The sequence below is a fragment of the Schistocerca piceifrons genome, chromosome X (assembly GCF_021461385.2).
Source record: "Schistocerca piceifrons isolate TAMUIC-IGC-003096 chromosome X, iqSchPice1.1, whole genome shotgun sequence".
NCBI lineage: Eukaryota > Metazoa > Arthropoda > Insecta > Orthoptera > Acrididae > Schistocerca > Schistocerca piceifrons.
In genome coordinates this window covers 633980273-634003429 of record NC_060149.1, presented here as the reverse complement: position 1 = coordinate 634003429, position 23157 = coordinate 633980273, and the positions used below count along the sequence as shown (strand labels likewise).

The 23157-nt window shown below is 42.4% G+C and overlaps 1 protein-coding gene across 2 annotated transcripts in view; it reads left to right on the top strand.

Moving 5' to 3' along the window:
• The first annotated feature begins 2003 nt into the window (after nucleotides 1-2003).
• LOC124723150 (exopolyphosphatase PRUNE1-like) overlaps nucleotides 2004-23157 on the top strand; it is a 162577-nt gene continuing 141423 nt past the window's right edge. For both annotated transcript variants that reach the window (XM_047248340.1, XM_047248339.1), the window contains exons 1-2: nucleotides 2004-2141; nucleotides 3123-3364. In XM_047248340.1, the coding sequence (XP_047104296.1) occupies nucleotides 2112-2141; nucleotides 3123-3364 (272 nt within the window). In that variant the 5' untranslated portion in view covers nucleotides 2004-2111. The remainder of the gene's footprint in view (nucleotides 2142-3122; nucleotides 3365-23157) is intronic.

The following is a 23157-nucleotide window of genomic DNA, read 5'->3' as shown; positions in this document are numbered from 1 at the left end:
TCATCAGATACTTGTCTTATAACAGGATTTATGAACTAAAGCTTTGATCTAATTGTAATACCCCAAATTTAACGGTTTCTCTTCGTTGTATTTCATTTTTTATGGAAACTTCTTTTTAATACTCATGGAGTCATGAGAGAAGTGCTAAACTATATAAACTGATACTTTCAAAATTCAGTGGTACTGTTTTGCCTTGAACCATCTACTGACATATAAAAATACTTCATTAGCTATCTTTTTAACAAAAGGAGCGCTAATATTTTTTCATTCATGCTCTTGTATCATACGCAAGAAGAACAAAATTTGCATCTTCTGAAACTGCAAGTGGAAGATCATTTATGTATACTAGTAACAATGGAGAACCTAAAATCTAACCTTGCAGTACACATTTCTGTTTCCTTCAAGTTCTCAATGCCTATAGATATGTGACTGACATGGTCCTGATGCAAGTTTCTTTCTATCATTTGGGTAAAATAAAAACCATCAATCTGTTGTGCCTACTTCTCCATAACATTGCAGATTTTGCATTGTGATATATATATATATATATTCTTTAACTCAGTCTTAAATTCCATTACATTATCTGTATGCATTTAGTATCCTCTGGCATGTTGATGATGGTTCACACAATCAAAAGTCACAGAATAGTCCCGATGGTAGTAATTCGTGGTTTATTGAGCCTATAAAATAATCTTTCAAGATAAATACAGCCTGTTCATTACACTGTCCTTTTTTGAAATCGAAACTGTTTCATGTAATAAGTGTATAGAAAAGTTCTTGTACATTATCTTCTTGAATTTTTTTGAAAATATTGGTGGTAATGAAATGGATCAGTAATTGTTTACTAACAATTTGTCTCCTTCTTTGTGAAGTGGCTTGACAACAGCACGTTTAGGTGTCTCTGGAAAAATACTACTATGAAAAGATTCATTGCACAAGTAACTCAGTATGTGACTGAGTTCAGCTGAGCAACACTTCATTATTTTACTACTGATTTCATCATAACTGCTTGAAAATTTGTTTTTATGACAACTGATGACACTGAAAAATCCTGTTGGAGATGTTGGATGTCATTGCATTTTGTCAAACATCTTTTGGAAAGCTTTTCTTAGGATCTTTAGAGCATCTGCAAAAAGAATTGTTCAAACACAAATTATTATTAGTAGTGACAGAAAAAAGTTATTAAAAGTTTTTATAATTTTAAGACTATTTTTGATCATTTCATCATCTAGCTTTTAAGAAATATCATTTTCTTGATTTGTTTCCCCTGTCTAATATTTTACTGTGTTCCAAATACTTACCTTGTTGCTGTAGGAGCTCATTTTTCTTGAAAGTACATATATGATCGTGCTGTAATGACTTGACCTAGAATTTTGCAATGGAACCTCTAATGTGGTTTAACCCTGTCATCATCTGTGTCCCTTAATGCCAAGTAGAATCTATTCTAGTTATACACAGTATTGCTATCCTATATTTGCAATTGTGGGTGTTGGTGCGTTTGATGCACCGGTTAATTTCTTGGGAAACCATTTTTCAAGGTAACTTATGACTATGTTAGAGAATACATTATATTTTCATTTTCACAAGAGGTTTTATGCACATCTTTCCAGGTGTTATTTCGCAAAATTTCTTGCATACCTCAGTTTCTTTTTCATTTGATACCGTTGTAATTTTCCAATAATTTTTATGTATGTCATGCACACTGAAGCTGAACATCAACATTTGATAGTGAGAGCAGCAGAACATCCATCTAGCTGAAGTTACAGGAGCGCTTACACGGTAGTGGGAGACTGTGAATGAGGCCGACAAGTTAAACGGCCTATCTGATTGTCATGTTAGTTTTCATGACAGAGATCGAGGAGGGTGTCTCCAATAGAGCAATTGTTTGGTTGGTGTCACTAGTAGGCTATGCCAGTTCGTCGGTGGACGGTTACATATGCAAGTTTTCGTTGCCTCGAAAAAAGCGGCTTGGTGTCAATTGAAATGTCTGTCGTGGATTTGAAGATCTTTGACAACGTGTGCGGTTTTCAAATTTAGTCTGCGAAATTGTTGCGGGTTGGAAGGGTTGTATGTTGGCGTAATAGAAGAAATATTCTACAACTTTGGGAAAAATGGCTTGGCAATTCGTAGCTGAAGTAGCGGTAAGAGTGCTTAACATTTTTAATGTACAGATTTTAGTGAGCACTTACTGAGTTCTGTTTCATGTATTAACAGCGATTATTGAGGATTGTTGTCCAGTCAAAGCAAGTTTTTATTTTTTTGCAATATTGTGTATAAAATGACAGTGCTTAATGGTTTGGAGAACTCTTACCTAATACCTCCAGTAGGTTTGTTTGCGAGTAGATAGATATTGTAATATTTTATTGAATTTACCTCTTACTCCTGTCTGTAATGCATGGCGTGCTAGCTACTTTAGGATTTGCGGTGGCAGCAAGTGTTGTGAAGTAATACAATTAATAACCTTGGCCATTGTTTAACTGCAGTCTAGGCGTCAATATTGTGTGTTAAAAGGATGTGTGTGTGTGTCTTGGCAGCGCTTCTTTAAGCAGCCCAAGTATAGGACACTGTCGTTCAAACTCGGTTTGCAGGCAGCGGCGGACAACACTATAAATGCGGAAAAAAAATCTGGACCCGATCACAGGGACACTGACAAGGAATAGTATTTGTAGTGATTCACAAACATTAGTGCTTGCTGTGGGAAATCTTACATGTAGTCACTTATAACGGCCTATCTTAGTGTGTACAAAAATGATACATTTGATTATTCTTGCGACGTTTCCGTGATACATAGTTTTACCAAAGCAGTGTGCATCTGTATCCCAAATTTTAGTAAGACACGATTGGGGGTATCCGCCACATTTCATAACTTATTTAGTGCATGGTTCATGCCATATGATGGTCTTAGTTGATCATAGTAGGCAGTAGCAATTTGAGAGTTGGCACATCTAAGCTTGGTGTTGGTCGGCACAGCCAGTGTTCTGGAGTTTTTGATTTTTGTTCTGTTGTCTGGTGTAGCTCCATGGTTTTTCACATCTGTAATTGAAACTTCTTCAAATAATTGTGTTTGAATTTTAATTTAGGTACATTTCTAAATAGTATATTCATTTTGTTTTGAACTTTAGAAGCTGCAACTTGGGGCACTACAAAAAGTTAGGATCATAATGGGCAATGAATCGTGTGATCTGGATTCAGCTGCGTCTGCCCTTGCATATGGCTACCTTCAAAACTGTATGGCAAACAGAAATCCTAATATTGGTACGGTAATACCAATCCTAAATATTCCTCAGGAAGACTTTATCCTGAAGACCGAAGTTTGTTATTATCTTAAAAAGTGTGGTGTTCCACTCGGGAACCTATTTTTCAGGTAAGTTGGAAAACTTATGTTCATAATTATTTTATGCTATATACAACACAAAGATCTTGAACATTGTTACAAATCCTGTAAATTGTGGACCAACTACGAAGTGTGAGGTTACCGAGAGCTGCAGGTTTCAGATTGATTCAGTGATCATAGTTGGCCTTACATTTGGGAAATTGTTAGAGAAAGGAAAAGTACTGAATATTGATACCACCAGTCTGCTGTGACCCATAAAGTCGTTGAAGTTCCAAACATCAGCTACTAATTGAAATCCAGTGTGCATGAAATACTCGCGAATTGTGGTTATGCCAGTGACATCACAGCCAAACTCCCACTGTTCAAACTAATGTAGACTTTGGTTTATTTTACATATCAGTGTCACCACAACCTACATTTCTAAAAATATAGAAGCAAAAGAAACACTTCCACTGTTTTAACACTGTGCATGTATAAAGTAACAGGTCAAATCTGATATCCTTATTGGGAGGTTCAGCCCACTCAGTGGGAAAGACTGGCTCTGTTAACTGAATGAGTGTTACACTTTAACCCTCAAAAAACTGCCATAAAACTCTAGGTGCACAGTAGAAAACTGGTTTGAGGAAAAATATTGACATGATACTTCAGGAGCATCACATACATGCAGTGTTGGGCAGAACCCTGGGTTCAACAGATAATGAGAACGTGCAGAAATAACTGAAGAATTTGGTGTCACATTCAGTGAAACTTAGACAAGGGGGGAAGAAAAAGTTGAGCATAAATGAAATGATTACCCAGCAAAGCAAACTGAAGAGATGGCTATGATGGTAACACAGCCGTATTCTTTTAGAAAGAGAGGTGGGAGATAGTAACAGCATAAACTACGGTATTCTTAAGAGTGGAGAGCTATCAAGCAGTTTTTTTTACTCTGAAAGCTAGCAAGCTTTATTTCTTTTTGTGTGTCCCACGTTGACGACTAAACACTTCTGCTTTTCACCTGAGTGGTTTCCTTTACTCCTAAAGAATGTACGCAGGACTAATATGTCACTGCAAGACATTGGTTGTACTCTCTGGTAGACCCGTAGAGCATAGCATGCTACTGACATTATTTTTTGCCGGTATCTGTTCAAGTTTATTCCGTGTTGGTTGAAGATCAAGTCGTCCCTAAAATCTTTTTTTTTTTTTTACAGAGTATTTCACAATTCCTATTACAGGCTTGTTGGAGTTGTAGGGGTGATTGTGGTCTATTAAATTTTGTTACGAACCCATCTCTAAGTATGTACCATTTGGCTGTAAGATAAATTGAAAATTGGATCACTTTCTAACTGCCCACATCAGGGTATGCAGATAGTGGAGACAATGAGGTTTTACCTGTGTGCGCTACAAGAGCCCATGGCATGGGCGATGTTTAGAGTACTTGACGTCGGGTTCTCTTCTGTGTGATAAAGGACACCCCCTTCAATATTTTGAGTGCAGGAGATCTGTGGAGCAACAGTCAACCCTAACAGTAGCGAACATAACAGATTTTCAGAGCTATTGTATATAATTTATTTTGCGAGAACTGTGTCTACAGCTTGAGTGCAGCGTGGGGAGGAGTGGGCAGAACGCTCAATGATATCCAAATGCGATCCAATGCTGTAGTGTCTTGAGTAGAAGTTCTTTTTTCAGTGTTGTGTAGTAGCATTCTTCAGAGGTCAGACAAACAATAGTTGGACAAATTGCTATCTGATTTGATGCTGGTAGGAAACTCATTTGTGCAGTTCGATTTATTCAGTGTAAGGAAAGGCCCAAGTATTCTGGTGAAACAGAGATAATTGTTTGGATAATTTAATATATTGCATGAGAATTTATGATCAGATCCTGATAAATTCACTGAATGCATGAAAATATGTTTGATTGCTAATTTCCATGCAACTGTGTCACTAAAGGAAAAAGTTACCTTCAGATAAATGAAATCAAGAATGTTTTATTTTAAGTGGAAAATAGTGTTACATAATTTAAATAAGTTTGACTTACCAATACTGTACAAAACTTTTATGTTTTACATTCAGAGAAGATGCTTTTGTTGTCCTGTAGTTTTGTGGGTTGGGCCAAACCTGTTGTTAGCTTTATTACCTGGCAATAATGAATAGAGGGATAATGATTGTTTCTTTACAGTTTTCCCTGCCAGTGTAGTATGTGGTTTAAGACTAATGCTGATCTTTGTAATGTCATATTAACATTGTTTGTCAAGGCAGTAAAAAATATTTAGAGGTATCTGAAACCAGTTTTCAAAAGTGCACTTGGCATGAGGTCTGCAATACAGATAGTGCTGGTTGTGAATTGGTTGAGAATGCAGTTTGTAATTCTGCAACAGTAACATAATGTTTTGTTACCAGATCCGTTAGATGTCCAAATCAGAATGAAGGTAAGATGAATTAAAGATAAATATTGTTTCTTCCATAAATGTTGTTATCCAATTATAAGTATCAGAATACAAGCAAATGCATATTAATTAAAACTGGCTTACGCTCTCAGACAAGAAGTGAAGTACCCAGAAGGCACAGTAGGATGTCAGTGTGATTTTATACACCAGACAATAGACAAGTATACAAGTGCAGTTATCTGTGACAGGCAGAATGGCTACCGCAGAGTGCATTAGTGTTTATTGAACCTGACAAGGAATATAAGGTGAAAGAGCAGCATTAGATGTGAAGAATAGGGTTGTACCACGTGCTTGTGTGGCAGCATTGTCAGGTGAAAGAGCAGCATTTGATCGTATTGATCACTGTAAAGAACAGGATTGTGCCATGTGGTCATGTGCGGCAGCATTGTAAGCACCAGACAGAACTGGGAAGGAGCATCATTGTGGGTCTCTATTTGGGCAGTTGGTCATATTTTGTAATATCCGAATGCCTCAGATTGACAGCACAGTCATCATAAAGGTTCTGGTTGACCACACCTGACCACCACAATGGAGGATTGCCATATTGGGCACCAAGCACACTGTAACCACTTCACATCTGTGCCTCCCATTCGACAAGAAATAATGGACTCCCTGCAACATCCTGTGTCATACTGCATAGCCCAACTCTGTAGTAGTGCCATGATCAGGAAGCATGGACAGCTGATGAGTGGTGTCGCATTGTGTTCAACATTGTGCACTACCCCAGATACATCGAGCGAGGTGGCGCAGTGGCTAGCACACTGGACTCGCATTCGGGAGGACAATGGTTCAATCTCTCTTCCGGCCATCCTGATTTAGGTTTTCCATGATTTCACAGACCGATGACCTCGCTGTCTGGTCTCCTCCCCCAAAACAACCCAACTACCCCAGATAATAATCATCAGTGAGCATGTTGGCGACCTAGTGAGAGGTCCCATTCTTCCGGTGTTTTGGGTAGGCACAGTGGTGTCACTGCTGGCATTGTGGTGCGGGGAGCCATCTGGTATGACTTAAGGTCTCAGCAGGATGTGATTGATGGGACACTTATGGCACAGTGGTGTCAGATTTCTGTGTTTCCATATATAATCTCTCACGTGACAGTATCGTAGTGCCGTTTTTCAAGAGGACAGTGCTTGTCTATGCATGGCCTGTGTCATTGCTCATTCATAAGAGGCACATGTCACTATGAACTGTCTGTGTGATGTTGAGGTACTCTCATGACCAGATATGTCCTTAGATCTGTCGCTGATGGAACATGTGTGGGACCAGCTCAGATGTTAACTCCGTCTCAGGGTGAGTATACTAGTTCCAACAATATTGTGGGTCAGCTTGCCTCAGAAGAGGATACAGTGGTTTCAACACCCTTCCCAGTCAAATCTGTGCATTCATCCTGGCCAAAGGGGGTGAGATGTAACACTAAGTGGGTTCATACTGTCAAATTCTTCCTAAATTTTACTGTTTTGTAATCAATGAAATAACATCACATACCGTCTCAACCCCTGAAGTTTAGTTTCCTCCTCCTCTCCTGGGTGCTTAACTTTCTTGTCAGGCAGTGTATTTAAAATTTAACAAGCAGCACTACTTAAATGCAGTGGTTTGAGAGGTTATAACTGTAAATTTAGAAATGTTTTCTAAAGGTAATCTGTGCATAGGCTACGAAGAAAATTTTCACACATGCTGTTTAATCAAACTATCAGTTGGCAGTTAACTTCTTACTGCCATAAGATTTAAAGCATATGTGCTTCAGAAATATTTTCTGTGTGAATGAAGGTAGAAACTTCCAGTAAATTTTAACTTGTGCATGGAAACTAAAAGTCTACCTCTGTGCCACTTTAAAGCTGGCAGTTCATATGATTGCTTGTAGGGATGTCTCTGCTACAACTAGTTTGTTTGTTCATTGCCCTATGTGCATTATGTAAGATAACAATAACACAGCAACAAAAGTCCATCTGCATTCTTGATTTTGATAGGTGAAATTCAGTAACAAGTGTGTGCTGTGATTTATGTCAAGAATATGGCATTGCACCTCCTATAGCTCAAGGCATTTGTCCATGACACAAGCAGATTCAGATGCTGGTTATTAATGCAAGAGGAGAACTATTGGTTTCCCATGTATGCTTATTTTCAATAAAATGCACACTCACTCACACTCTGTACAGAGCGTTAAGTTTTCTGTAATGCAGATGCCACGGCATGTGGACAGATTAGATTAATACTTGTTCCATAGATCATGAATACGACACTTTGTAATGATGTAGTATGTGTCAGTTTAACAAAAGGTTTCTGTATGTGCCATAATTCAAGGTTTTCTTCATTGCTATTTTTTTATTTTTTTAGTTGTAAGATTACTAATTTATCTAACAATCCGTTTGCTGAGTAGGAAGAGTTATCATTGAGAAGATATTTTAATTTGTTTTTAAATAGTGGTTGGCGATCTGTCAGACTTTTGATGCTATCTGTTAGGCTAAGTGACCAAACATTTTTGTGGCTATAATTCACCCCTTTCTGTGCCGAAGTTAGATTTAACCCAAAGTAGAGAAGATCATCCTTTCTCCTAGTGTGGAAGCTATGCACATTGCTATTGCTTTCGAATTAGGTTTGGTTGTTAATAACAAATATCATAAGTATGAGAGAGAGAGATGTGTGTGTGTGTGTGTGTGGGGGGGGGGGGGGGGGGGGTGTTTGCGAAGCTACTGTGAGTATTCTTAATTCTTCAAATAAATGTCTACAAGATGAGCTTGGCTGGGTTTCAACTATTATTCTGATTACATGCTTTTATGTAATGAATACTTCTTTCCTTAACCCATAGTATGATGTCATACAAAAGCAGTGAATGGAAACAAGCATATTAAGCTAATTTACTACATGTTCATTGCCAAAATTTGCTTTGATGCTAGTAGTATAAGTAACTGAACGCAAATGTTGCTACAGATCATCAATGTGTTTCTTCCAGTTCAGTCTGTCATCAATCCACACACCCGACAATTTGGAATATTCTACCTTAGAGCTACAGACTTCTGTTCAAAATCTACATTTATTAATGGTATTATGCCATTTACTGAACAGAACTGTATATACTTTTTAAATTTTATGAGACTCCATTTGCAGAGAACCTAGTAAAAAATTTCTGAAAGATATTATTTAAAATTTTGTCAGCTAGTTCTTGTTTGTTGGATGTGATTAATATACCTGTATCACAAGCAAAAAGTATTAGACTGAACCTTATGGAACCCCATCTTGACATCTCCCCAGTTTGAGAAATCTGCTGATTTTTGCACATCATGTGGACAGTTTATTTCAACCTTCTGTACTCTTCCAGTTATATGTGAATTGCATCCTGGATTTTCCATTGTTAAATATGAGTTAAATCATTTGTGCATTGCCCCACTCGTACCACAATACTTAAGCTTATCTAGAAGAATTCCATGATTTACACAATCAAAAGACTTTGAGAGATCACAGAAAATCCAAATTGGTGATGTTCAGTTATTCAGAGCATTTAATATTTGATGAGTGAAAGCATATATAGCGTTTTCTGTTGAAAAGCCTTTCTGAAAACCAAATTGGCATTTTGTTAGTACTTTATTTTTACAAATATGTGAAGGTACTCTTGAATACATTACTTTCCAAGAATTTTCGACAAAGCTGTCAGAAGTGAGATTGGGCGGTAGTTGTTGGCATAAGACCTATCCCCCTTTTTATGCAATGGTTTAACAATAGCATGTTTCTGTCTATCAGGAAAAATGCTCGGTTTTGGTGAACTATTGCATATGTGGCTGAGGATCCTTCTTTCCTGTTGGGAACAAGCTTTTAGTACTTTGTTGGAGATGCCATCAGTTCTACATGATCTTTCACTTTTGAGAAAGTTCATTATTTTCCTGACTTCAGTTGGAGAGCTGGTAGAATTTCAATCTTATCAAATTGCATAGGTCGTGCCTATTCCATATATAGCTTTGCCTTTTGTAATGGACATCTGTATCCTGTTTTCTCCACAGCATTTAAAAAATGAATATTAAAAATATTTTCAGCCTCTGACCTTTTGTTAATAAATTTTTCATTCGCTTTGATGATAATGTAGTCTTCCTGTTCTGCTGATTGCTCTGTTTTCCTTTCAACAATATTCCTAATTGTTTTAATTTTATTATCAGAGTTGCTAATCTGAGACATAATACACATGCTTCTGGACTTTTTAATAACTTTCCTTAATATAGTACTGTAGTTTTTGTAATATTTGACTGTTTCTGGGTCATTACTCTTTCTTGCTATTAGATACATTTCCCTTTCCCAGTTAAGATATTTTTCTCTCTTTAGTAAGCCATGGGTTTTACATGGTTTCTTACAATTATATTTCACTGTTTTCTTGGGGAAAATACTTAAAAATGTGTCATGAAATAAGTTATACTTTTAATTAGCATCAGGTTCCCAATACACCTCATTCCAGTCTTAACTGCTGCAAGCTTTCCCTTGTGGCGACCATTGAACAAGTCGCGTGTAACATCTTTGTTTTGGCGAACGCTTTGCGGCAGTCTGTGGCCATGTGCAAAAGAGAACACAAATGGACAGAGAATCAAGAATGAGTAGTAAGATAGTGCTTATTAAATGTAGTATAGTGTGCATCATTGGATTCGGCAATCCTACAATGCTAAACCCATACTGGTGGCCCCGAATTTTGTTCGCGAGTGCTACAACGAACTCTCGTACCATCGAGCGGTACACAATGGATCGCTTACTGCCCACTACACTGCACACATGCCAACTGAATTTTCCAGTGGACGCTTCAGCATGGTTTTCCAATTATCCACCTTGTGTTCGCAATAGTTCGATGCAGTTCCCGAACACACCGACTAGCTGTACTCAAAAGGACAGTGCTTCCACATTTCCACATCCAAGTGTGCTGGCATCAGGTGTGAACAATAACTTTTCATTACCCTACATGAGTCAGCAGTCGTATGGCAGTGTTCTGTTTTACACGCACAAAACTTTGAATGTGAAATTTTTACGTTGAATGTGAACTTTCCACATGTTCAGAGTGCTTAACAATAGCTGACAAAATGTGCTCAAACCCCAGTGGCTATGTTTACGGGTTTCCCAAGTGCCAACGTGAACTTTCCATCTAAATCAGTGGTGGTACAAATCGAGCTGGATGCTCTAGACAGGAAATTTCATGTTTATTCCGGAACTCCAGATCCCCGTCGCAGCTCTGGCGTCATCTCTGTGCCATGATAGACACACATCACATGCCAGACATTACACTTTGGTCCAACTGGTTGCTCAAACTTCCTCCGGAAGTTCAAATTAAACTTCTCCATGTAACTTCAGCCCCACTAGATGCCAAACTAAAGATCAGAGACAAGGTTTACAACATTCTGCCTGCCCTGCATGCCCCCCCTCCCCCCCTTTCTCAGGCGGCCCTCAGGTCTCAGGGGTTGGCACACCTGAGCGACAGCTTCCATCGTGCAGTACAGAGTGAGCATGACTCGCTCCGCGCATGCGCATGTACCCAACGCCACCTGGCAGCCGCCGCCATAACTCCTCTCCTACCAGCACTACTGCAACACCGCAGAGGAACCTACAAACAAGACCCCCTCCACTGCTGCTTCGACCTCAGCCAGCGCGACTTCCATTCCCGCTTTGGTGACGCGGCTAAGAAATGTCATTCTCCATGCGCTTTCCCAAACTAATAATGTGACCCAATTCAGGCACTACGGACCGTGTTGCACTGCACAGATGCCTATCACTTAATACTTCTTCATCTCATGTGCCAGGACTCTTATACGTGAAAGACACAGTGTCTTGCATTTCATTTCTAGTTGACACGGGGGCCGAGGTTAGTGTGATACCTTTGTCTGCAGGTTTTAAATTTGAGCGTCAGCCTTGCCCCCCTCCCCCGCTTCGAGCCTCAATAAGTCCCTGATCCAATCTCATGGAATAACTAATTTAAGCCTTAAACTGCAGGACATTAATACCCCGTTACTGTGGACTTTCGTTATCGCGGAGGTGGATGAACCCGTACTCAGGGTAGATTTTCTCTTAGCCCACGCACTGTCATCCAACCTGCAATGAGATACACTAACCTTTAACTCGATAGACTGTACCACCGGTTCAGGTATCTCTTCCCTCTCATCCGAGAGCGACACTCTGTTGTGTGAGCTAGCTGAAACTGCTGTTGCAGTGCTCTCTCTTAGATCACACAACAATGAACTTCAGGACAGCAGTGAAGTCCTCCACTTATGCATCGCCGCCGTGCAAGCCAAGCTCACGGATGCTCGTAAACAGATTGCCCAGCTGTCGCACACAGCCACACTCTCAACCCCCGCACTGCTTCCTCGCACCTGCTGCCGACGCTGCGTGACATTTCTACTGCCAGACATAAGCTGTTTCCACAACACTACCAAGTACCCCACCGAGCTCTACGACAAGGTCTACCAGTGGATCACTGCCACTGCTGCTGACCTGCCGGCCTGGGACACACAAGCTTGTCCATTACAGGTTAGTCATAGTGCATCGGGTGCATGTCTATCATCACCATCCGTGTTAGTGATCAACAATGGTACTGTCCACAGAATCAATACCACAGGAGGCCCACCGGTACGTGCAAAGGCTAGGCGTTTAAATCCGGAGAAACTTAAACGCGACAAAGCTGTTATTCAGGAACTTTTAGATAGTAAGACTATTCGCCCTTCTAATAGTTGGTCGTCATCCATTCATTTGGTGCCCAAGAAAGATGACACTTTCCGCCTCTGTGGTGCCTGTCGGGTGCTTAACACCAGAAGAATTCTAGATAATTATCCCGCCCCAAATATTCAAGACTTTGCTTCCCAACTGCACAGGGCATAAATTTTCAGTGTAATTGACTGTCACAAGGCGTACCACAAACTGCCAATGGCACCGGAGGACGTTGAAAAAACCGCTATCACCACCTCATTTGGGTTGTTAGTGTATTTGTTTATGCCGTTCAGCCTTAAAAATGCTGCATAGACGTGGCATTGGTTCATCGACTCGTTGGTTGGAAAACTGGACTTTGCATATGCCTACCTGGACGACTTGTTAGTTTTTTCTTTCACCCTCGAGGAACATGAACTCCATTTAAATACAGTGTTCCAGCTATTAAAAGGAAACAGTGTCACAGTGAACAATACTAAGTCACAACTCCGCCTCACTAGTGTCACTTTTCTGGGCCACGGAGTTTCTGCTGATGGTATCTGCCCCCTACCCGAACGGGTCGAGACCATTAGTATGGTGCCTTTGCCCAAAGATATACAGGGCCTCTGTCGCTTCCTTGGAACAGTAAATTACTACTGCAGACACAGCCCCCACTCTGGTGACATACAAGCCCCACTGACGGATGCTCTCGCATAAAAAAAACACTTTAGGGTCTCGGACAGTTATGTGAACTCCAGATATGCGTCACGCATTCGATAATGTAAAGTCAGCCTTAAAGATAGCTGTTACGCTCTTTCACCCCATTCCTGGTGCTCCCATCTCACTTACTACAGATGCGAGTGATACAGCAATGGGGGTGGTACTTAAGCAATCCATGGGTTCTGTTGTACAGCTGCTCAGATTTTTCTCCCACAAACTGTCCGCTTCCCAACGTAAATGGCCGACCTTCGACCAGTAACTTTTTGCTATTTATGCTGATATCAAATATTTTCAAGACGATATCGAAAGTCGCCATCCTGTGGTATTTACCGACCACAAGCCATTGGTATATGCTTTCCGTAACCCAGACAAGGACTCATCCCCGAGACGTTTTCGGCATATGGACCTCATATGTCAGTTTATGAATGACATACATTACGTCAGAGGGGCAGACAATGTTGTCACCGATTTTCCTTGCGTGTCGGTTTTATCTTCACGACTGGACCTCAGTGAACTCCCTAAATTGTAGACAGAGGACACTGACTCGATGCATTGCGCTCCGATGTTAAAACACCACTCAAACTAGCTGGTGCGACATTTCAACAGGACGCATATGTCTGGTGATTTCCGCACCTCTCCGCCGGGACATTTTTAATAGTATCCATGACTTGGCACACCCTGGCATTTGCGCCACCACATGTCTGGTATCTGAACATTTCGTTTGGCCAGGGGTCGCAGTTTGGCACGAGCTAATCTGTGAAAATATTATATATCAGTTTCCTGCTTTCGTATACTTCAAGAGTGCAAGAAGCAATAACTGATGTCTGGTTGAAGGAACCAGATAATACTTCAAGATCATTCTTCTCATCAAACTCTTTCAGAAGATCTACATTGAAATCCCCACAAATAATAATTTGCTTCACTCTGTCTGACCAATACTAGTCCACCATTAAGTGCATTATTGATCACCTGAAGTGAAGTGTGTGTGTGTGTGTGTGTGTGTGTGTGTGTGTGTGTGTGTGTGTGTTAACATGATGTGTGGTCAACTCATCGTACACCTAAACCAATGTAACAAAGTGACTGGCAGTGAGTTGTTTAAGAGGCAGCTACTACTGCAACAACCAACCAGAAAACATTCTTTGTCCTGTCATGTGTTTCTTGTTATCATATTACTATGTGATGTGGTTGGCACATGTGGCCACTTACGTAATGGTTATGACAAGTTTTCATTATGTGTTTCGTGTCTCTATCGAACTAATTTTGTGACAGAATGTCTGATCCCCCTGCGGGTATGGGGGTTAGAATAGGCCTGAGGTATTCCTGCCTATCGTATGAGGCAACTAAAAGGAATTTCACACATTTCGGCCTTTATGTGATCGTCCCCTGTAGGGTTTGACCTCCATTCCTCAAAATTTTCCCAAAGAGTGAGCCAATTGGGGAAGGGTGCTTTACAGGGTGCATCATGTCCATCATGCATTGAGATCTTTAGCTCACTTTCTCATTGTTGCATTGCAGTCGTGCCCATTCTCCATCTCTTGGGCGAGGACACCTTCCTGGTTGCGTTTTCCACCATACACTATGCAGTGTCGCTTTCTGCATCAGTGATGACCATGGACTTCTTTGCATCTGATATCCAGCATGGTAGGCAGTCTGTTGTGGTGGAGCCACCATGTACCCTATTGGTTGTAGCCCCCTGACCACACAGGGATCACTCTGCTGATGACTGCACTGTTAACTCCCCACATATGCCTAGGGGGTAGATGTCCATCCCCCTGGGGTATCGGGACTCCCAGCAGTGGCCATCCTGCCAGGTGGCCTTTGCTGCGGCTGGGTGGCACCTGTGGGGAGGGCCCCTGGTCGGAGTGAGTGGCATCAGGGTGGATGACGTGATGAAGCATAGTACATCATCTCTTGCTGAAAAACCAACAGTCTCTAAGTGATCACGAGCTCAATTCAATGCACAGAAGTATGACCCCAAATGATTCCCCTCCAGGCCTCACTATTGGAGGAACCTCAGTCTAAGGATGTCAGCGATCTTATTCGCCCCGGTACCTTGTATGTTCGAGAGCTGATTGGTCATCTTTCATGACGATGAAGCCTCAGTTATTTGTTGTGCATTTAGAGGACAATTTTGGGGAGGTTGAGGGATTGTCCAAAATGAGGTCTGGGTCAGTCTTCATCAAAACAGCATCCTCTGCCCAGTCACGGACGTTACTCGCTTGTGACAAGCTGGGGGATGTTTCTGTAACCATCACACCCCATAACAGCTTAAAAATGGTCCAGGGTATCATATTTCACAGGGACCTTCTTTTGCAGTCTGACGATGAGCTGCGCACCAATATAGAGCGGCGAGGTGTACATTTCTTCTTGCGTTTCCACCGGGGTCCGAAGGATAATCAGGTTGCCACCGGTGCCTTCATCTTGGCATTTGAGGGTGATACATTGCCCGAGAAGGTCAAGGTGATGGTCTACCGCTGTAATGTAAAGCCCTATATCCCTCCCCCGATGCGGTGGTTTAAGTGTTGCAAGTTTGGCCATATGTCTTACCACTGTGCTTCCAGCATCATGTGCCGAGATTGTGGGCACCCATCATATCCCAATACTCCATGTGCACTGCCTCCCATCTGTGTCAACTGCGGAGAGCACCTTTCGCCTTGCTTACCTGAGTGCAGGATTATCCAATTATCCAGAAAGAAAGGAAAATCATGGAGTACAAGATCCTGGACAGACTGACCTAAACTGAGGCTAATAGAAAATTTGTGAATGCCTGCATCCTGTGCATATGACATCGTCTTACGCCACCACTAAAACAGTTCCGGCACCATCAGCTCCGCCAACCCAGGTCACCTCTCAGAGCGAGATGGGGGGGGGGGGGGGGTCAACGGCATTTCCCTCCCTGTTGCCCCACTGACAAACAGAAATTACACGAAATGAAAGTCAGAAGGATAAAGAGAGATTCTTTTAACGAAATTGAAAGCAATATTTTATCTGCAGATTCTAAAAATAAGGTCGTACGTAAAATCTATGAATGAATGCTACAATTAATTCAATACCTTCTCTTGCTGACAGTACGGTTAATTTAACTGATGATAAACAGAAGGCCGAAATACTAAACCAAGCCTTCAAAAACTCGTTTACGGTAGAGGACTGCAGCACCATTCCCCCTTCCAATTACGGAACAAACGAAAGGATGGCTGAAATAGTGTTTAATGTATCTGGGATTGTAAAACTGTTAAGATCCTTAGATGCCAGGAAGGCATCCAGCCCAGAGGGTATCCCTTTATGATTTTATGTTGACTATGCTACAAATATAGCACCATTCTTATCCATCATCTATCAGGGATCATTGTAACAACGGAAAGTTCCACAGGACTGGAAGAAGGCCCAGGTCATAGCGATCTATAAAAAGGGTAGACAATTGGATGCACATACTTACTGGCAAATTTTACTGACATCGATTTGTTGTCGAATCCTGGAACATATTTTGTGTTCAGACATAATGACCTTCCTAGACTGAGAATCTCATCTGCAGAAACCAGCACGGTTTTAGGAAACAGCAGTCATGCAAGACACAGCTGGCCCTCTTTGTGCATGATATACAACAGGCTATAGATACCAGCTCCCAGGTTGATGCCATATTTCTCGACTTTCGAAAGCTGTTCGACTCAGTTCTGCACTGTCGCTTGCTACAAAAAGTGCGCGCTTATAGTCTATCTGATGACATATGTGGTTGGATAGAAAGTTTTCTAACACGGGAAATAGTATGTCGTCCTGAATGGGGTGACTTCAACAGAAACAAGAGTAACTTCAGGTGTGCACCAGGGCAGCATAATAGATCCTCTGCTTTTCACTATTTACATAAACAACCTGGTTGATGGTATTGACAGCTGCCGTAGACTTTTTGCCTATAATGCTGTAGTCTATAGGAAAGTAGTATCACACGAAAGTTGTGAACAAATCAATGAAGATTTGCAGAAAATAAATGCGTGGTGTAATGACTGACAGTTATCTCTCAATATTAGTAAGTGTAACCTACTGCGTATAACAAGGCGAAAATCCCCACTAATGTACAAGTACAAAATAAATGCCCAGTCTTTGGAAGCGGTAACAACCATCAAGTGTCTGGGTGTAACTGTTCGAAATGATCTCAAATGGAATGATCAGATTGCACAAGTAACAGGTAAGGTGAACTCTAGATTGCAGTTTATTGTAGAAACCTGAAGTGATGCCGTCCTTTAACAAAGGAAATAGCTTACAATACATTAGCTCATCCAGTCTTGGAGTATTGTTTGTCTGTATGGTACCGTTACCAATTGGGTCTGATTCAAGAGATTGAGAAGGTCCAAAGAATAGCGGTAAGATTTGTGACTGGTACATTTAGCTATTGCGAATGCGTTACAAATCTCGTAGAAAGTTTGAAGTGGGACACACTTGCAGATAGACGGCCCGCTAAACAGAAGGGGCTGCTCACTAAATTCCTAAATCCGATCTTCACTGAGGATGTGGAGCATATATTATTACCACCAACTTTCAAACCACGCAATGATCACCGTTCAAAGATAAGGGAAATAAGAGCTCGTACTGAGGAGTTCAGATAGTCATTTTTCCCTCGTGCGATCCCTGAGTGGAACAGAGGGGGGGAATACGACTTTGGTGGGAACTGTGCCCTCCGCCACACACCGCTTGGTGGCTAGCGGAGTATATATGTAGATGTAAATCTACTTTGGGAGCAACCCCCCCCCCCCCCCCCCCAACCCCCAACCATCAGCGTCATCTTTCCCTACTTCTAAGCCGGAGAAGCGTAAGTCTTCTTCGCTTTCTCTCCCTAGGAAGGGGTCCCTTGAGTCACTCCCTTCCCAGGTTTCTTCTAGTGGGAAAGATGACACACATCAGTGGCTGAAGAGCCCAAAAGGAGCTGGTTGTAGGGCTTCAAGCTCATCCTGTGTCTCGGAGACTGAACCAGTGAAGTCCTTCCAGCCAGAGAGACTCAAGAAGCAGCGAGAGAAATCCAAAAATAAAACCCCTAAGACCAAGGAAATTGCGGTGGCACCCACACCACCGCTACCTACAAGCTCTGCGGCTGAGGATGGGGTGGAGATTTTGGCGTCCGCTGAGGACCTAGATCTCACCAGACCCTCAGACGCAATGGATATAGACTGCTCAGGCAATAAATCGGTGGCAGCAGGTGACTCTGAGGCGTAAACTGCCTCATTGAATGTTCCATGCCTTCCCAGTCTCATGATGTCGTCTTCCAGTGGAATTGTGGCAGTTTTTCCCACTGCCTGGCTGAGCTACGGCAACTTTTAAGCTATACACCTGCTATTTGCATTGCTCTCCAGGAAACCTGGTTCCCAGCAATGCGGACCCCTGCACTCCACCACTCCACAGCTATAAGGGATATTACACGAACCATAATGACTATAATTGAGTGTCAGGTGGAGTTTGCGTTTATGTCCTAAACTCGGTTTGTAGTGAACATGTGCCCCTTCAAACCCCTCTTAAAGCTGTGGCTGTCAGAAAAAGGATGACACAGGAAATAACTGTCTGCAATGTATATATTCCTGCAGATGGTGCAGTACCCCTGAATGTTTTAGCTACACTGATTGATCAACTCCCTAAACCTTTCCTACTTCTGCGAGATTTTAATGCCCATAACCCCTTGTGGGGTGGTACCATGCTTACTGGGCGAGGCAGAGAGGTTGAAACTTTACTGTCGGAATTCGACCTCTGCCTCTTAAATACTGCGGCCGCCACACATTTCAGTGTGGCTCATGGTAGTTACTCGGCCATTGATTTATCAATTTGCAGCCCAGGACTTCTCCCATCTATCTACTGGAGGGCACATGATGATCTGTGTGGTAGTGACCACTTCCCCATCTTCCTGTCACTGACCCGGCGTCAGGCACATGGATGCATGCCCAGATGGGCTTTGAACGAGGCGGACTGGGAAACTTTCACCTCTGCTGTCACCGCTGAATCTCCCCCATATGGTAACATACATGTGATGGTTGAGCAGGTGACTAGTACAATTGTTTCTGGCAGAAAACGCGATCCCTCTCTCTTTAGGGTGCCCGAGGCGTAAGGCAGTACCTTTGTGGTCGCCGGAAGTTGCTGAAGGAATTAAGGAGCGTCGGCGAGCTCTACAGTGGCATAAGCAGCATCCTTCCCTGGAGCACCTCATAGCCTTTAAACAGCTCCGTGCCCATGTTCGCTACCTTATCAAAGAATGGAAGAAGGAGTGTTGGGAGGGATACTTCTCCACCATTGGGTGCCACACATCACCTTCCCAAGTCTGGGCAAAGATCAAATGTCTTTTCAGGTACCGGGCCCCAATAGCTGTCCCCGGTGTTACCATAAATGGATAGTTATGTACCTACGCAACGTGATTGCCGAGCACTCTGTTCGAACTTCTGCGTCAGAGAATTACACGCCAGCTTTTCTCACACTCAAATGGCGTCTGGAAGGGAACGTCCTCTCATTCACTATATGCTGCAGTGAATCCTATAACGCCCCATTTACAGAGTGGGAGCCCCTCAGTGCCATTGCACATTGCCCCGACGCAGCTCTGGGGCCTCATCGCATCCACAGCCAGATAGATAAACATCTCTCATCTGACTACAAGCGACATCTTCTCGTCATCTTCAACCTGATCTGGTGCGATGGTGTCTTTCGATCGCAATGGTGGGAGGGCACCATCATTCCGGTGCTCAAACTCGGTTAAAGCCCGCTTGATGTGGATACCTGTCGGCCCATCAGCCTCACCAACATTCTTTGTAAGCTGCTGGAACGTGTGGTATGTCGGCGGTTGGGTTGGGTCCTGGAGTAACATGGCTTGCTGTCTCCATGTCAGGGCAGCTTCTGCCAGGGTTGCTCTACCACTGATAATCTTGTGTCCATCGGGTCTACCATCCGAACAGCCTTTTCCAGGCAGCAACATCTGATCAATTCCTAGGTCTGGTTTTCGATGCTAGATTGACTTGGCTCCCTCATTTTTGTCAGCTTAAGCAGAAGTGGTGGCAGCACCTCAATGCCCTCCGTTGCCTGAGCAACACCAATTGGGGTGCAGATCACTGTATGCTGCTGCAGCTCTACCGAGCCCTTGTCCAATCCCGAATTGACTATGGGAGTGTGGTTATGGTTTGGCAGTGCCTTCAGCATTGCATTTACTCGACCCTGTGCACCACTGTGGGGTTTGATTAGCGACAGGAGCTTCTAGGATGAGTCTGGTGACCAGCGTACTGGTGGAGGCTGGTGTCATCTCCACTTCAGATTGGACGTGCACAACTGCTCGGCAGTTACGCAGCACATATTCATATTTCCCCTGAGCATCCGAATTACTGTCTCCTTTTCCTGCCCGCGGCAGTCCATCTCCCACATCGGTGGACCAGATTTGGGCTAAAGATTGCAGTTTGCGTGCGGTCCCTTCCCTCCGAAGTGGAGTCCTGCCCTTTACCACCTCTTCTTCTGGTCCGTTGACATATGCCTCCATGGTGTAGGCCTCGGTCGCAGCTTCGTCTGGAACTTTTGCATGGCCCTAAGGATTCCGTTAACACCGCCGCTCTCTGCTGTCACTTCCTCTCGGTTCTTTGCGTGTTCCGGGGCTCTGAAGTGGTTTACACCAACAGCTCGATGGCTGATGGTCACATAGGCTTCGCATATGTTCAAGGAGGACATATTGAGCAGCACTCCTTGCTAGTTGGCAGCAGATTTTTCACTGCAGAGCTGGTGGCCATATCTCGTGCTCTGGAGTACATCCGCTCATGCCCTGGTGAGTCATTTCTTCTGTGTACTGACTCATTGAGCAGTGTACAAGCTATTGAGCAGTGCTACTCTCGTCACCCTCTGGTAGCATCTATTCAGGAGTCCGTCTATGCTCTGGAACAGTTCCGCCATTCCATGGTGTTTGTGTGGACCCCAGGACTCGTCGGAATCCCCGGCAACGAACTTGCCGACAGGCTGACCAAACAGGCAACGCGGAAACTGCTTCTGGAGATAAGCATCTTCGAAGCTGAACTGCGTTCTATCTTACACCGCAGGGTCTTCCGGAGATGGAATGGCATAACAGTACGCACAACAAACTTCGTGTCATTAAGGAGACTATGAATGTGTGGATGTCTTCCATGCAGGCCTCTTGCAGGGAATCAGTTGTCCTCTGCTGGCTCCGCATTGGCCATACGTGGCTAAGGCTGGTATTACACTATCAAATTTCTTTGTCAAAGATTTGATCAAAGATGTGGTCAAATATTCCGTCAAATATATTTGACAAAGATCTTTGACATAGCACTAGAAGGGGTATTACACTGTCATCAAATTTTTCGTCAAAGTTCAAGATGGCTGACAACAACTTGTTATTAACCGCAGCAGTTGCATGTACCGCAATTGAATTGTGTGCACATGCGGAAAAGAAGTGGGGAAAAAGGAACCATACATACAAGGTTGACAGTCTTAAATTCCTGGGATTACAACTTGATAATAAATTCAGTTGGGAGGAGCACACCACAGAACTGCATCTGTATTTGCAATTCGATTTTTAGCAGACATAGGCAACATAAAAATGAAAAAGCTTGCATACTTTGCCTACATTCATTCCATAATGTCATATGGTATATTATTTTGGGGTAAATCTTAAGGTCAAACAAAAGTTGTCAGAGTCCAAAAGCGTGCAATACGTATTATTTGTGGAGTAAATTCATGGACGTCCTGCAGAAACCTCTTCAAAGAACTGGGTATACTAACTACTGCCTCTCAGTATATTTACTCTGTAATGAAATTTGTCCTAAATAATATATCTCTTTTCCAGCAAACAACTCAGTTCATACATACAATACCAGGAACAAAAATGATCTGCACAAGGAATTAAAAGCACTTACTTTAGTTCAGAAAGGGGTCCACTACTCAGGAACACTCATTTTCAATAATTTGCCAGGAAACATAAAAAAATTAGTTACAAATAAAGATCAGTTTAAAAGGAGCCTGAAAGACTTACTAGTGGCCAACTCCATTGACGAAATTTTTAATAGAAAAATGATGTATTTATTCATACTATTAGTATTGTTATTTCAGCTTAAAAAAAATTGACATGTTCCACATCCACGAGGATCTCCTCAGTATGGATCTATGGAACAAAAAACTAATCTGATCTGGGTGAAGCCGTGGGTTTTACGACAACACGATAAAAGCATTCAACAAAACTTGTTACGTGAGCTTACAGTGGAAGATGTCAAGTCGTACGTCAATTACTTAAGAATGGATGAGCATACATTTCTGTATGTGCTCAGTGAAGTGTATCTTCATATCACAAAGCACAATATTCACTTAAAAACTGCTACATCTTCAGAAAACAGGCTCACTGTAACACTCCGATTCCTTGCTACAGGAGAGGGTTATGTTAGGTTAGGTTCGGTTCGGTTCGGTCAGGTCTCCAATCTTCTTAATCTATTTCTGTATTCAGGGTGTCTCACGCTGTAAAGTGCCTCATCAGCTTCATACATCTCTATTAATTTTATAGTTGTCGGCACATACCAATTGTATTTACCGGCAATGTTTATAAAAACACTACAGATGACAGAACACTGCAGCGATGCTAGCGCTCCATGTGGTAACATGTCACATTGCAGTGAACAGAAGACAAGCGATTTCTTTGATCAAATCTACAGCGAGGCCCTAGATTTGATCAAATATTGGACAACATTTGACAAAGTTCTTATTACACCATCAAATATCTTTGACAAAGAAATTTGATAGTGTAATACTGGCCTAATGCATGGTTACCTTCTCCATCGCGAGGACCCACCTCAGTGTCGCTGAGGCTCTCAAATGACAGTTGTCCACCTCTTGCTGGACTGCCCACTTTTAGCTGCTCGGCGGCCGACTTTTAACTTTCCCACCACCCTGCCTTCGATGTTGGGCGACAATGCCTCCACAGCAGCATTAGTTTTACGTTTTATCCATGAGAGTGGGTTTTATACTTTGATGTAAATTTTAACGCATGTCCTTTGTCCGTTTGTGTCCTCCACCGTAGTGCTGCTAGGGTGGA